The following is a 12,863-nucleotide window of genomic DNA, read 5'->3' as shown; positions in this document are numbered from 1 at the left end:
TTTTGTGAGGGGAACTTCATGTGAGAGAGAATTGGGTATACAAGGGTTGAGGGTGAGGTCTCCTCTTGTAAAATTTTCTTTTCATAGTGAAGTTTGCATGCCCCGTGGAGGCGAGCCCTTTTGTGGCTGATTCACGTATTTTGATTGTTTTTCCTTTTGTTTTGTTTCTTCTTTCTTCCTGCTGCATCGCGTGGTACTGAAAGGATCTTGGGAGGTGGTGCTCTGGCCAGACATCCACCCCAACATGACGCGTTTGAGCTAGCGTACGCATCTTGGCCAAGGAGATTTCCTGATGGCAAGGACGTATACGAGGATTGAGGGGATTGAATGGGAATGACCATACGAAGTACAATTTTTCTACCGAAATAAACTGATTAAAATGGTAAAAAAAAAAAAAAAAAGGATTAAACCTCAGAACCTCTCAGAATATATACCATCGAACAATGAAGAGGGAGAACTTTTTATTCCATTTTGATTTCTATTTCTACAAAATCCATCCCCACTGCTTACAGAAAGTATTTGACTATAATATAGTGATCATACATAGGTCATGAAATCTGTGAGAAACAGAAGCCAACAGCCATTCTCATTCCACCTCCACAATTAGGACACCAATTGGAGTCATGGGGGGCCGGAGCCGGCGATGATGGGTGGCATCTCATCACCAGGGGCAACTGTTGTGGCGGCGACGGGGAATGCGGACAGTATTTTGCGCATCCATTGATTCATAGAGCTGGTGACAGATTGAACAGCAGAAACAACAGACTTAGTAATTGGGCTACTAATTGTGCAACGACATGAATCATAAAAGGTTGTGATTTGTACCAGGTGGCTCATCGTCGCCCAGTTTTTTTGCTGAAAATTAGGGAGAAAGGAAACAAAATAAACCTCGTCAGTGACTGCGTAGGACAGGAGCCGTTTAAGTTGTTTCTTAAAGATGCTAACAAGGACCTTAAGGAATGGGGACCACCAAATTACTCAGGTCCCGGCCGTCCGCGGGCCCACCCGCGATTGATTTATTTATATATATATAAGGCTGATTTGTTTTCTTTTCCGCCTAGATCCTGGAGTTTTTAAGTAGGACTCGTGCTTCCATGGAAGGACTTTTACTGGGAGGTTGAATTATAAACCTTCGTAACGACATTTCAAAGAAAACAAAGTTCTGTAGATCTCATTTACCTCCTCTTCTTGGAGCCTGGCATTCTCTTCTCGGAGCTGGTTAACCTTAGCCTCCAGCTCTCTCGTGTAAGCCTGTATGGGTTCCACAAAGAAAGGTCAAGAAATGAATATAAATTTGGTGCTCTCGAACAACAGGCTGCTTGGTTGTTACACTGCAACAAACAAGATTCAAAATAAAATAGCCATCTAAATATAACCTTGATGGACAAAAGGGATATCTGGAAAAGGTAGTCACTAATAGGCGAGCAACTCCACTGATGAAAATTTACAATTATAATATATATATGGATGAAATAAACAACACTACATCAATTATTTATTTCTCTCCGTATCTTTTCTGTTCTGTCCACCTCTACAACTTGCCATTAGATATGATATTTCTTCTAGTTCCTCGTGAATGCGCTCCATGATGCATCTGTGGACCCATCTCGGGAGGGAATAACCTCCCAAAAAGACATGATGTTCCCACATCATTCCACATAACGAATGATGGAGACACTCAGATGTTACACCAAGAGTAGAGTTCGGAGTGTGCATTGCATGTGATTGTTAAGCTGCCAACATCTGCAGCCATATGTGCTTGATACAACAACCAATGCAAGCCTTTTTGTGAAAATCTGAGAATAAGTTATTTAAGAACACACTTTATGTGAGTTCGAGGACTCTCAATATTTTCAAATGGGATTCCTGAAAATGATTAAAGTTAATAATTAGAGTTTTTCCCTTTTTCCCCTCGGAAACCCATTCGTACCTGTTTTTTGGCGTGAAAACGAGCGGCAGATTCCCTACTTCTCATCAATTTCTTCATTCGTCGCTCCATTTCCTTCTCGTTCGTCTCATTCATCCCTTTCCTCCCCATTCCACCTCTCTCCCATTCCATCCCCTCTCCACCGCATGGCCCAAGTCCTGCTGTTGGACCGCCCGCCGATGTCGAGCTAAACAGTACCGATTCCCCTTTCACTTGCTGCACCGCAAAATGTGACATCTCCATCCTCCCTCCACTTTCCTGCAGGGTTTGATGGTCTCCACACGCCACACTCTCCATTGGAATTGCAGCAATCTCACACGGATATGGGGATAATGACGGAGGAAGAGCGTCCAAGTCATCAACTCTCTGCGCTCCTCCCACGTTCATCATGAGGGGTAGTTTCTCCTTTTGGATCTTTGCCCACACCTTGTCCACAATCTTCCGGTGGAGAGGCCCCGGGATGGAGAGGGTAGGGGAGCCCTGGCGATGCACAGGGGTTGTTGGGTTGGGGTCCGCAGCAGTGGAGGTAGTGGCAGAGGTGTTGGTCTCCTCCTCAACAGACCAAGGATTGGGGATGAGCAAGTTGTCCATGTTCAAGGACTCAAAGGTGTCGCAGTGCTCGAGGAATATAGTTTCTATTGATGGCTGCCTCGATGAGGGCAGATTTGGGTCCATCTCCTGCTTCCTCTTCTGAGTCTCTCGCTCTTTGTTGATGTTCTCTTCCCGTCCCAATGTTTTATATGGTCTTGTTGCTAAGTAGGGAAGACCATTCGAGTCATGTCCATCAGCAGGTTCTTTTGTCCAGGAGTTCCCTTCTTTTTAGTGTGAGAGGGAACGTTAGTTTGGTTTTTTGCTGAAGAAAGAGGCAAGAGGAGAAGATTAAGTTAGCTTTGAGAATAGGAAAGCATAAACGGACATTTCTACGAGTTTATGCTAAAGCGGTGAGATGCAGACGCTTTTTGGGCAAACAAGGCCAAAAAAAAAAAAAAAAGACTACTGAAGTTGGTGGAGAACGTCTCTTTGCTTCCCTTGATGGTAGTGAAATTTCCATGGAAGCATACAAGAAATAATAACAACAATAGTAGTAGTAGTAGTAATATTGAAGCAAGGATTTTGACACACATGGAAAAAAAAAAAATATATATTTTTAGAAATGAAGTCTATGGCCAGCTATCTATCAATTATGCAGCTAAAGTTATCATGCAAACAATGAGGCCCAACAATAATTATCACCACTACGTCAATGAGTGCAAACCATCTAATATCTCCTCAACTACGATCGTATCTCTACGGTAGGCTATTCTTCTATTATCATAAATTTCTTCTTGCGCAGAAGAAGGTGAATGGAGGATGGGGCATGCTAGCATGTGGTAATTTGATTTGTTTGAAATAATTTGATCTTTTTAGTACAGCTAGCCATAAAAATTTGTAGATCAAAACCTAATACAGTCGAATCTATCTCTAACTTAGAATATGATTAAAATATAGAGAGCACAAAGCCCTTGTAGAACCTCCAAGAAATTAAAAATCCGTGCCAAGGGTTGCCATAAAACTCACTGTCTCAAAGAAGTCTAAGAATTCAAACAAACAAATTAGACAAAGCAAATTCTTCTATTTATGTGCTATATATAATAAAAAAACGGGTGGCTTTTATTGCCTTCCTTTTTGTTTTTTTTTTCTTTTTCATGAATTCGGAGGCTGGAAAAGCATCCGCCTACCAATTTATTGAGAGACAAAACTTACAGAAGTCCAAAGGGACTGAGGAGCCTTCCTTGCCATCAAAAAAGGAAATATTTATGTGATTAACCAGAAACAGAGCGTATGCTATGAAACATTTTAAAATCAGAGATAAAATGAATAGCATGACGATGAACTAAAGAGTTGTGGAGAGGCCCAAGTGCCAAACCATTAGACTAAGTTTGGAAATGCTAGGAATCTCGATGAGAAGAACGTTAACTTCAACTCAATCTCAAAATCCGGTCGATTGCTCAAACGACACATGCATTAGACGTATTCATGTTGAAATTAATGGAATCCAAACCCTATTTTGCGTGATCAGAGAGATAGAGGTAGAGAGAGAAAGAGAGAGCTCCAACTTCCACGTGGAAGGAAGACAAGGTAGGGGCATTACGTTACTCACACGTCAGCCTCCAGTGCTTAATTACTCCCTCAGCCTTGCTTAATTACTCCACGGATATATAAGGTTAATTTGCGTCTTCACGTCTTGTATATATTAGTTTTACTTCTCCTTAAGGAGCTCTCTACCACTAAGCTCTGTCGTTATGCTGGGCCCAAAGTGGAGATCAATTCTATTGTTCTTTTCTTAGACACCAGACGCACCGCAAGTCATCGATCTCCTTCCAATTAGTTTAGAAAACCCACCCTTTACCCGCCTTCAGTCACATCTTTCTTGGGTTACCAGTGGAAAGTTGTAATATCAAGAATTAGCAGTGCAAGGTATAATTAATCTCAATGGGTTATCACATTCGTTGTTTGCGTAAAAGCTCTTGATGTTGGGAATGAAATACTCATGGTACTTTAAATTTTTCAGAGAAAAGACCAAACACCATGAACGCAAATTGTTGATGGTGATTTTGAATTTTGAACATGATGTTAGGGATCAGTCTAAGCATGGCAATTATATCATTTTCACACTGGTGGGGACCCTAATGGTAGGAATGAAAATATCTGGGTCTAGGCTTATATATATATATATATTGAGGGAAAGGGAAGCAAAGACGTCACCCTGATTTTAGGCTTCTATATTTTTATATAACAATAATTGGTTTTATAGAAAGAAGATTTATTGTTTAGCTTCTCATTTTAACTACTTAATCACCCGTGGGGCTTGCAAGGTTGGTTTGTACTAGCTGTTGAATGTCCATAATGAAACTTTATCTCTAGTTTAACATAACAATAGCCTCTGTTAGTAAGTTAGAAACAATGACTTGAATAAATGGGTGACAAGGACAAGATTTTCAACCTAGAAATCTCAAAAGAATAAAGAAAACAACTAGAATGTAGGCCATTTTGCTAGAGATAACATAAGTGGGCATTTGATGCTATTAAATATATCATGAGTTTACAAGCTCTAAAGAGACAAAAAAGGACCTTTCTTTCGAAGCGACTATAGTACAATGAGTGAAGCGAGAGGAAAAAGATCCTTCGGCCATCATACTTGTTCGGTTTAGACTGCATGATTAGTTACACAAGAGCATGAGGATGGAGCTCCTGCAGGCTAGACTAATCTAACTATTGTAGGATACCAGTTCGAATTCAAATCAATTTTTTATATGATATATATATATATATATATATATATATATATATATATATATATATATATATATATATATATATATGTGTGTGTGTGTGTGGTGTGTGTGGTGTGTGTAATCTTATAGTCCTAAAAGATGAGAACAACCAAATATTTTAGAGATCAGATGTATTGCTAGAGTTTGAGAGAAAATCTTATAATTTGTAATCTTTAGTTTATTATAATGACATTTTTGCATCAATATCTATCTGCAGATATAGGTCCATAGACCGAACTATGTAAATATTGTGTATTACTCTTTTTTTTTTTTTTTGTGTCACTATTCTCTCTACCTATTGCAACAAATATAACAATGAATCCTCATGTTTTTTTTTAAGAACATAACGAAGCATGCAATTATATATCTATCTTTGTAATCTTTTGTCAGATAACTGATAGAGCGGTTCTTTTTGGTTAATAAGTTTTTTTTTAAAAAAAAAGACATGGAATGAAAGGCCGACCTGCTGCAAGTTTAGTTTGCAACATACTAATTTTTTTGAATTACAGTTTTTATCTTATATAATACTATGATTAACACTTTTACACCTTTCATAAGAAAGGATTATATTACATTTACTTCTAAGATTGTCTTATATTTCCCATAAGTTTCTTCATGATGACTTCAAACTATGCTATTCTTTTCTTCTAATTGGTAAGCGGGTGACTTCTGTTTTATAAGCATTTATAATTTTAGTCATATATATTAGCTTGTCTTATGAATGCTAAACAACTACCATATATTTGACATAGTAACCGCATTTAATTCACCATCTTATGATTAACATACGTGAGACCATGTTTACAACAATTTTTTGCCCAAACTAATTATGGATCATAAAACTTGAATCCCCTTATTTCAATCCACATTGCAAACAACAAAATGGTATTCCTATCTCAGATCTTGATGCCCAAACGGCATGCTTTTATGTTCACAAGATCCAACCCTTTTCGGTTGTTTTCATTCCATCCTCTTTTTCCCTTTTTCATTCATACATAACTAACGTGTTTAAACTTAAGGAATCAGACCTTCTGGTTTGTGTCTTCACATCAAAATTCGTGTCTTTGAACTCATATGCAGCAACCTCACGTCCTCACAGGTTTGACGCCGAGAGAATAGAGAATTATTCACCAAAAAAAAAAAGAATAAAGAATGCTCCTCAGAATTCTTGGGACGTAAGCATTAAAAACCATCAATGCGGTTCTCATGGCAATAATGGCTTTACACCCTCTCGGTGATAAGAAAAAGACAAAGTAAGGATCAAACTATGTTGAATCTAGCCTACATGCCGCTTTTCTTCTAAGCTAACGACAGCATGGACAAAAAAAATTTACGCCTGTATGATTTTTTTTTTTAAAATTTTAATCCCACCTTCCTGACAATTTCGTAGTAATGAATCTCGGACGCGGTTTTGGCAAGGCATCCCTGCTTTAATTGAGAAGGACGTCCCCCGCCCCGTGCGATACGACATGATTTAGGAAAGCACTCGCGGGGAAAATTCGTAAAAGAACGACTTGCGCCAGCAAAGCTCACCCAAACCGCGTGGACCAAACCTTTATCCCTACATGGGAATGTGCAACGAAAGCGCATCAGTTTGGGTGTGGGTGAAGTTCGCGTACAAAGCATCGCTCCTCGATATTATCAAAATGAGTCCATCATGTCATGAGAAGCTTCAATTTGTAACCTATCTACCATTCCGTTGACCTCATGCCCATGACAGTTGACTCAGATACTTGACCATATAGATGGGAGCAGGGTTCAGAATTTAGATGGGCTAAGTGTCAAATTATCCCATATCGACTAATAAAAAAAAAATACCATATGAATTTATTAGTCTGGATAGATCCTCTTGAGCTTTTGAATTTTGAGCCCATAACAAATAGTTTCTTAACGAAATCTTTTGCACAGCATAATTTTTGTCAATTATGCAGATTCCCATTGAGGGATATCAAAATTAAGTAGAATCTAGCATGGTTACTCGGATCATGGGTGGGCCCTTTCTTTCTTGAATATGGCTGCACCCCTTCTTTCTTGAATACAAATTGATTGTGATGAGATCATCATGAGATTAGAGGAAAAGATTGTCATGGTCTCACATTGAACAACAAAAGGAGTGCTACATGATGTAGTAGCCTGAGTTGGTTCTCTTAATTGCTTAAATTTTTAGAATTATGGATGTATTTTAGCATTGCTTTGGCATAACAGGGCCCGAAATGCAAACTTAAAGTAGTTTGATACCATTCAAAAAAAAAATAGCCCCACATGGTTTATTAATACCTTCTTACGTACATTACTAACATCCTGAAATGCCTAATAAATGTTAACACGCAAGATTATGAGATTTATGATGGTCTAGGAGCATCAATAAATATACGTGGATGGTAGGGATTAAAAAATATTTGTAGTATTGGATTAGTTCATTGGGTCTGTTCTATCTAATAGTTTCTATATTACATCAATCCCATTACCATACTTTTCCAGCAACATCCTTGTCAACCTTAACATTAATGCTACAAGATCCACTCTCACGAAATATTCTTTTATGTAAATAAATATTAATGCTCATGCTGCTTCTTTCAAATTAAATATATATTAGATTAAAATAAAATTGTAAATCTTCCGTAGCATCACAATCATTTGCAATAAGAAAATTAACACCTGGTAAACCAATGGAAAAGCGGGCCTCACTAACAATAAACAAATTTTGAAACGTGCCAAGTCCGTCAACCCATCGGGCGTTTATATATTCCCCTCTCCTCCTCCCTTCGGCCTCACCTCAAACCCCAACAAAATGGCCCGAAAATTAGCAACCATCTTCGTCGCTCTCCTCCCCATCCTCCTCGCCGTCGCGTCCGCCGACTCCGATCCGCTCCTCGACTTCTGCGTCCCCGACCCCGGCACGAACCCGATCGACCTGAACCGGCTCGCCTCCTACCCTTGCAAGAACCCGGCCAACCTCACCGCCAGCGACTTCGTCTTCTCCGGCATCAAATCCCCGGCCCAGATTCCCGCCTCGACCGAGTTCGTTGGCGTGGCCGTGAACCCGGTCCAGTTCCCTGGCCTCCACACTCTGGGGATGTCCTTCGTCCGAGCCGACTTCGGACCGGGCGGAGTGAACCCGCCCCACTACCACCCGCGGGCTACCGAGACGGCGCTGGTGGTAGCGGGTCGGATCTACTCGGGCTTCGTGGATTCAAGCGGACGGGTGTTCGCTAAGGTGCTGGAGGAAGGGGAAGTGATGGTGTTCCCCAGGGGGATGGTCCATTTCCAGATGAACGTCGGGGATTCGCTGGCAACCATCTTTGGGAGCTTTAATAGCGAGAATCCTGGGGCAGTCAGGATTCCGGCTACGGTGTTTGGATCCGATATCAAGGTGGGGCTGTTGGAGAAGGCGTTTGGGTTGAGTGCCAAAGAGCTTGAGAGGCTAAAGAAGAAATTGGGGCCCAAATGATGGATGGAGATAATGGGGTAGAAGGTATTTTGGAATTGGAACATTTAATGCTCAACATTTTACGTATAATTTCTTTTCGATTTGTTTAAATTTGATAGAATGACAATAAGCTAAAAATTTGAGAAATATGTGAGATGGGCTTTTAAGACCACAATGTTTATTATTAATATTAATATTATTATTTTAAGTGGCAGAATTTTAAGTACGTGGCATCTTCTTGCTCTTGTTTCTCTGAGCTGTAATAATGTGTGAACATGAGCACAGCACCAAAACGAGAGTTGGGTTGTCAGCTAGCTGTGCGTCGCGATTGGTGTAGGCGAACAACCGAAGGGAAAGTAGTTGAATGATGGGACCACATGTCCTCTTTCATTAATGGCATCCATGTTGGTAAGAGTGGCGCCACGCCCTCCCTCTTGGTAAAAGTAAAACCATTGGCGCACCACGTTGTCTCTTTTCACGCGAAACAAGGATTTGTCTTTCTTCGCATGAACCCACCATCAGATCACCCATGCACATATCACCATCCAAATTTTATCAATCATCCACCTTCGCAGATCGCAAAGCGGGCGGTGAATGATCCTACAGTATATTCATGCGCATGAAAGCGGATCCTTACTTCGCACGAAGGATTCAACTCCAAAAGACCCTGATCCTTGTTCCAACTCGTGTCATGAGCAAATCAGATCTCAGATCTAAATTCTATTCATTTTTAATCAGATTTGGGATCAGGACTATACAAAATTTTATATTTTTTAGATCCAAATTCGATCCATGATCAGCTCTAACCATAATACCGGTTCTACAAGCAGCAACTCATGTTTGTCTGGCACCTGAGACGAGTTAGGATGGGTATGGGCTAGTGGGTGGGGAATATCCCCTCCAGTTCTCGAGAAGAAATTTTTTTTAACAAAAAAGAAACTTGCCTTTCGAGGATGTTTTGATGCTCTAATACATGCAGTCAGTGGCAAATCCAGTAGGGTTCTAGTGGGAAGCAGGTTACGCCCCACGGCTATTGACCGCTGGGTCCGGTGCAAGGAGCCAAAATTGAATCCGAGGCGGCTCTGAAAACTTTTGACAAAAGCCATAAACTCGGGACCTCTTTGTAACACCCCTCTATTCATTGACCTATGGAATTGACCCTGTCACCATTTGCTGGTTAATTATGCAGTGCAATTATCATCTGGGGAAGGTGAATCAAGTCCGCCCTCCATTTAATTTGTTTAGCTAACAACCTGAACCATTATATGCTTGATCATTAATTAAGGAGCCCAAGACAAAAGGTTAACCACATGGATCTCTTATTTTAAGAGAAACATAGAAAAGTACACGCTAAGTTACATCATAGCCTTGATCATATAAGCAACCCAACAAAGAACCGCAGCATACCTTAATAGCATCACTACAAAGGCTCATCCCCAACACACCACTAGCTGAATTTTTCCACTGTTGCACCAAGACAGATTACATGATCTCTTCCGATATCTAGAGAAGAGCATAAAGCATCTCATTCCATGCATCGGGCACCCCGGGCAAGCACCAGTGGGTGCAATCTGAGGTCCGGACTGCTGTGTCCTGCCTCCCCTGTGCATCGGCGGCTCGTCCATATACCGATGGATGCCCATCTCTTCGAAGTGCCGACATGCTCGTCACGTCTAGAAGGTACACCGGAAAGCTCATCTTCTTCAGCACCTCACGTAGCACCACTAGTTGTCCGGGAACCCGAGGTTTGAAGCCCAGAAAGACCAGAGGCTCCCTCTGTTTGTAACATTGCCATCCATTTTCCCTATCCAAATTATTAATATACATCAAGGTCATGTTTCTTGTGCAGTTAATGAATCAAATTTTCCATAAGGACAATGTGTTACACCTGTTATGCCGGGGCGAGACGCTTCGAAAGATGACTCGAGTTCGATTAGGATCCAAGTTCAAGTCCACCCACTTAGCCCATGTTGTGAGTCCCTTCTCATAGGCAACCATTGGGTTCAAACTAGTGAATAGCCTCTCCCCCTCTTTGTAGTAATCCCACCTGCCATACTTTTCACATTTAATTTGGAATGGTTCTTAGTGCAATTGTAGATTACCACAAATAAAATGGAGAAATTTCAACTTACAAGCTCCATTTGCCGGAATGAGTCCACCAGTGTGCAGAATCGAACACAAGTATGTCCACTCCACGCCAGTACTTCGCATTGTCGTCGATTGAATCCAGGAGGAGAATTTTTTTGTTATGCGATTCTTCCTTCAATTCGACTAGAAGAGGAGCCCATGCAAACTCGATCGATGCTTGGTAGTCCTGCACGCTTCATTCCTTGTTATCATCTAGATTTCTCGATGCATGATAACAATATTATTGGTCTTACCATAGCATGGAAGGCAATGGTTTGGCCATTGGAAGAAACCAGCTTCCTCTCATTCGGAATCACTGCTTCCACCAAGCAAACGAGAGACTCCCATTGATTCCTCATCATGGAGTCTCCCACCAGCATGACTCTCTTCTTTCTTATTCTTCCAAGGAAGGCCAACGCATTGAACCTATGCAACATCATCACCTCATTAGAGTATTATGGAAATTTCTTTTTAATTACTAGGTGGCAAGTCTCTAATTTACCTTGGAATTGAGCATTGTTGCGGCTTCCACCTCCACTTCTCATAGTCAGAGTCCGGCCTTCCGTTCCTCCGGCAGCTTACTTGGTTACTGAGGTAAGGGCAATTTGGTTCATAGAGAGGGTATGATGCATCGAACACCCACTCTCCAACGGACAAGTCACAGTCTCTTGACAGTGTGTGTTGGCTCTGAACCTCATTAACCTCATCATCTTCCTTCTCTTCGGTCCACTCATCAACAGAGTCCACGTCGAAGTTAGCCAGACAAGGTGTAATGTAGAAGTTCTTAGAGACTATCGAGAGGGTGATGAAGCAAAAGAAGAGGAGGAAGGAAGTCTGGAGGGTTGATTCGGTAGCCATTTGGAGATCAAGGGAGAGGATGGATGGGGGGAGAGCTGAGGTTAATTTGTTGTAGAAGGCTTTGACAGCCTTTTATACAGAGGAGTAATCAGCACTAACTATATACGAGGGGGTGGGTGTGGTCAATTTTGTCCTATAATATACCTCATCAGGCACCATAAATGACGGGGAGAAATGGAGCAGTTGGCTTTCGTTTTCGTCCCATGATGCCAAGCCATCGAGATGTCGTGTTTTATCGTTGAGTGTGTTGGCCACGAGCATTCTAGATGCAGAGAAAGTTGGTTGGACGAGCTCAACTTCTTTTAGCAGGCTTCGTCTCATGTCATGATTTCATCTACAAAATAAAATATATCTGAATTTGCCTGTCATGCATTTTGTTGAAACTACTGAGTCAATGGTCTGACCATCAATTTGTACACTATTCTATGATCTACATTTCCGCATGCTTTGTATTTAGTGTCCCATTTTCACCCCAGGAGGACTGGTGATGGCACATAAGCAGACCCGTTCCTGGCTTTTGTTGGAATTTTTCAACCATATCCGCTCATGACTTGGCCACTTTGCATGAATAAATTGCAATCAACCTGGCTTGCCCGGTCCAACCCTGGTAACTGTCACTGCCTCAAGTGTTTCAGATAAAACACACAGGCTAAAATAAGTGATCGCTCACCAAAAATGTAACCCCACAGTTACAGTATGACTTCACCTAATTCATATGCTTAAAACTTTATGAGATTTGTTAGGCCACTAGGCCCGTGTATGCAGTGTCACTTTCATGACGGACTCATGGGCTACAATTCCTACTGGTACGGCCTGTAGACTGCTCATTTGGGCCGACCCAAACTGTTGTTTTAGAGAGAACGTGAAAGCCCCGGGCCCCCCACTCGCCGATACCATCTCTCCTCCGTAGCGGTCCACCCGATACGTGAAGCTTCGAATTCTAAATTCCCTCTCGTCTTCTTCCCATTATCTCTAATCAAGGCGAGGAGGACACGAACGAAGCCATGAACCCAAAACCCAACCCCTCGATGCTCTTCTCCTCCTCCTCCGCCACCGCCGCCCTCGGGCTCGTCTCCCTCCTATTCTCCTCCACACTCTCCTCCCATCTCGAGACCCAAACCCCCCAACCCTCCTCTTCGACATCCTCGCATCCGAACCCACTCGCCTTCACCCGCGACTTCTTCCTCTCCGGCGCCCTCCGCTTCTT

At 41.7% G+C, this 12,863-nt stretch overlaps 3 protein-coding genes across 3 annotated transcripts; 1 reads left to right on the top strand and 2 right to left on the bottom strand.

Moving 5' to 3' along the window:
- Positions 1–443: 443 nt before the first annotated feature.
- On the bottom strand, positions 444–2,223 carry LOC105033857 (bZIP transcription factor ABI5 homolog). Its single transcript, XM_010908813.4, has 4 exons — positions 1,931–2,223; positions 1,180–1,251; positions 826–855; positions 444–733 (listed from the first exon to the last, which is right to left on the bottom strand). Exons 1-4 carry the CDS (start codon positions 2,168–2,170, stop codon positions 662–664), a joined length of 414 nt encoding a protein of 137 aa, XP_010907115.2. The 5' UTR covers positions 2,171–2,223; the 3' UTR covers positions 444–661.
- Positions 2,224–7,998: 5,775 nt separating this feature from the next.
- On the top strand, positions 7,999–8,879 carry LOC105033859 (germin-like protein 2-4). The gene has a single exon (XM_010908815.4). It carries the CDS (start codon positions 8,033–8,035, stop codon positions 8,690–8,692), a length of 660 nt encoding a protein of 219 aa, XP_010907117.1. The 5' UTR covers positions 7,999–8,032; the 3' UTR covers positions 8,693–8,879.
- Positions 8,880–9,721: 842 nt separating this feature from the next.
- On the bottom strand, positions 9,722–11,996 carry LOC105033860 (protein trichome birefringence-like 36). Its single transcript, XM_010908817.4, has 5 exons — positions 11,301–11,996; positions 11,053–11,224; positions 10,804–10,985; positions 10,560–10,718; positions 9,722–10,475 (listed from the first exon to the last, which is right to left on the bottom strand). Exons 1-5 carry the CDS (start codon positions 11,654–11,656, stop codon positions 10,175–10,177), a joined length of 1,170 nt encoding a protein of 389 aa, XP_010907119.1. The 5' UTR covers positions 11,657–11,996; the 3' UTR covers positions 9,722–10,174.
- Between the last annotated feature and the right edge of the window lie 867 nt (positions 11,997–12,863).

The sequence above is a fragment of the Elaeis guineensis genome, chromosome 9, assembly GCF_000442705.2.
Source record: "Elaeis guineensis isolate ETL-2024a chromosome 9, EG11, whole genome shotgun sequence".
NCBI lineage: Eukaryota > Viridiplantae > Streptophyta > Magnoliopsida > Arecales > Arecaceae > Elaeis > Elaeis guineensis.
The sequence above is the reverse complement of the archived record's forward strand: the minus strand, read 5'-3'. Positions and strand labels throughout refer to the sequence as shown.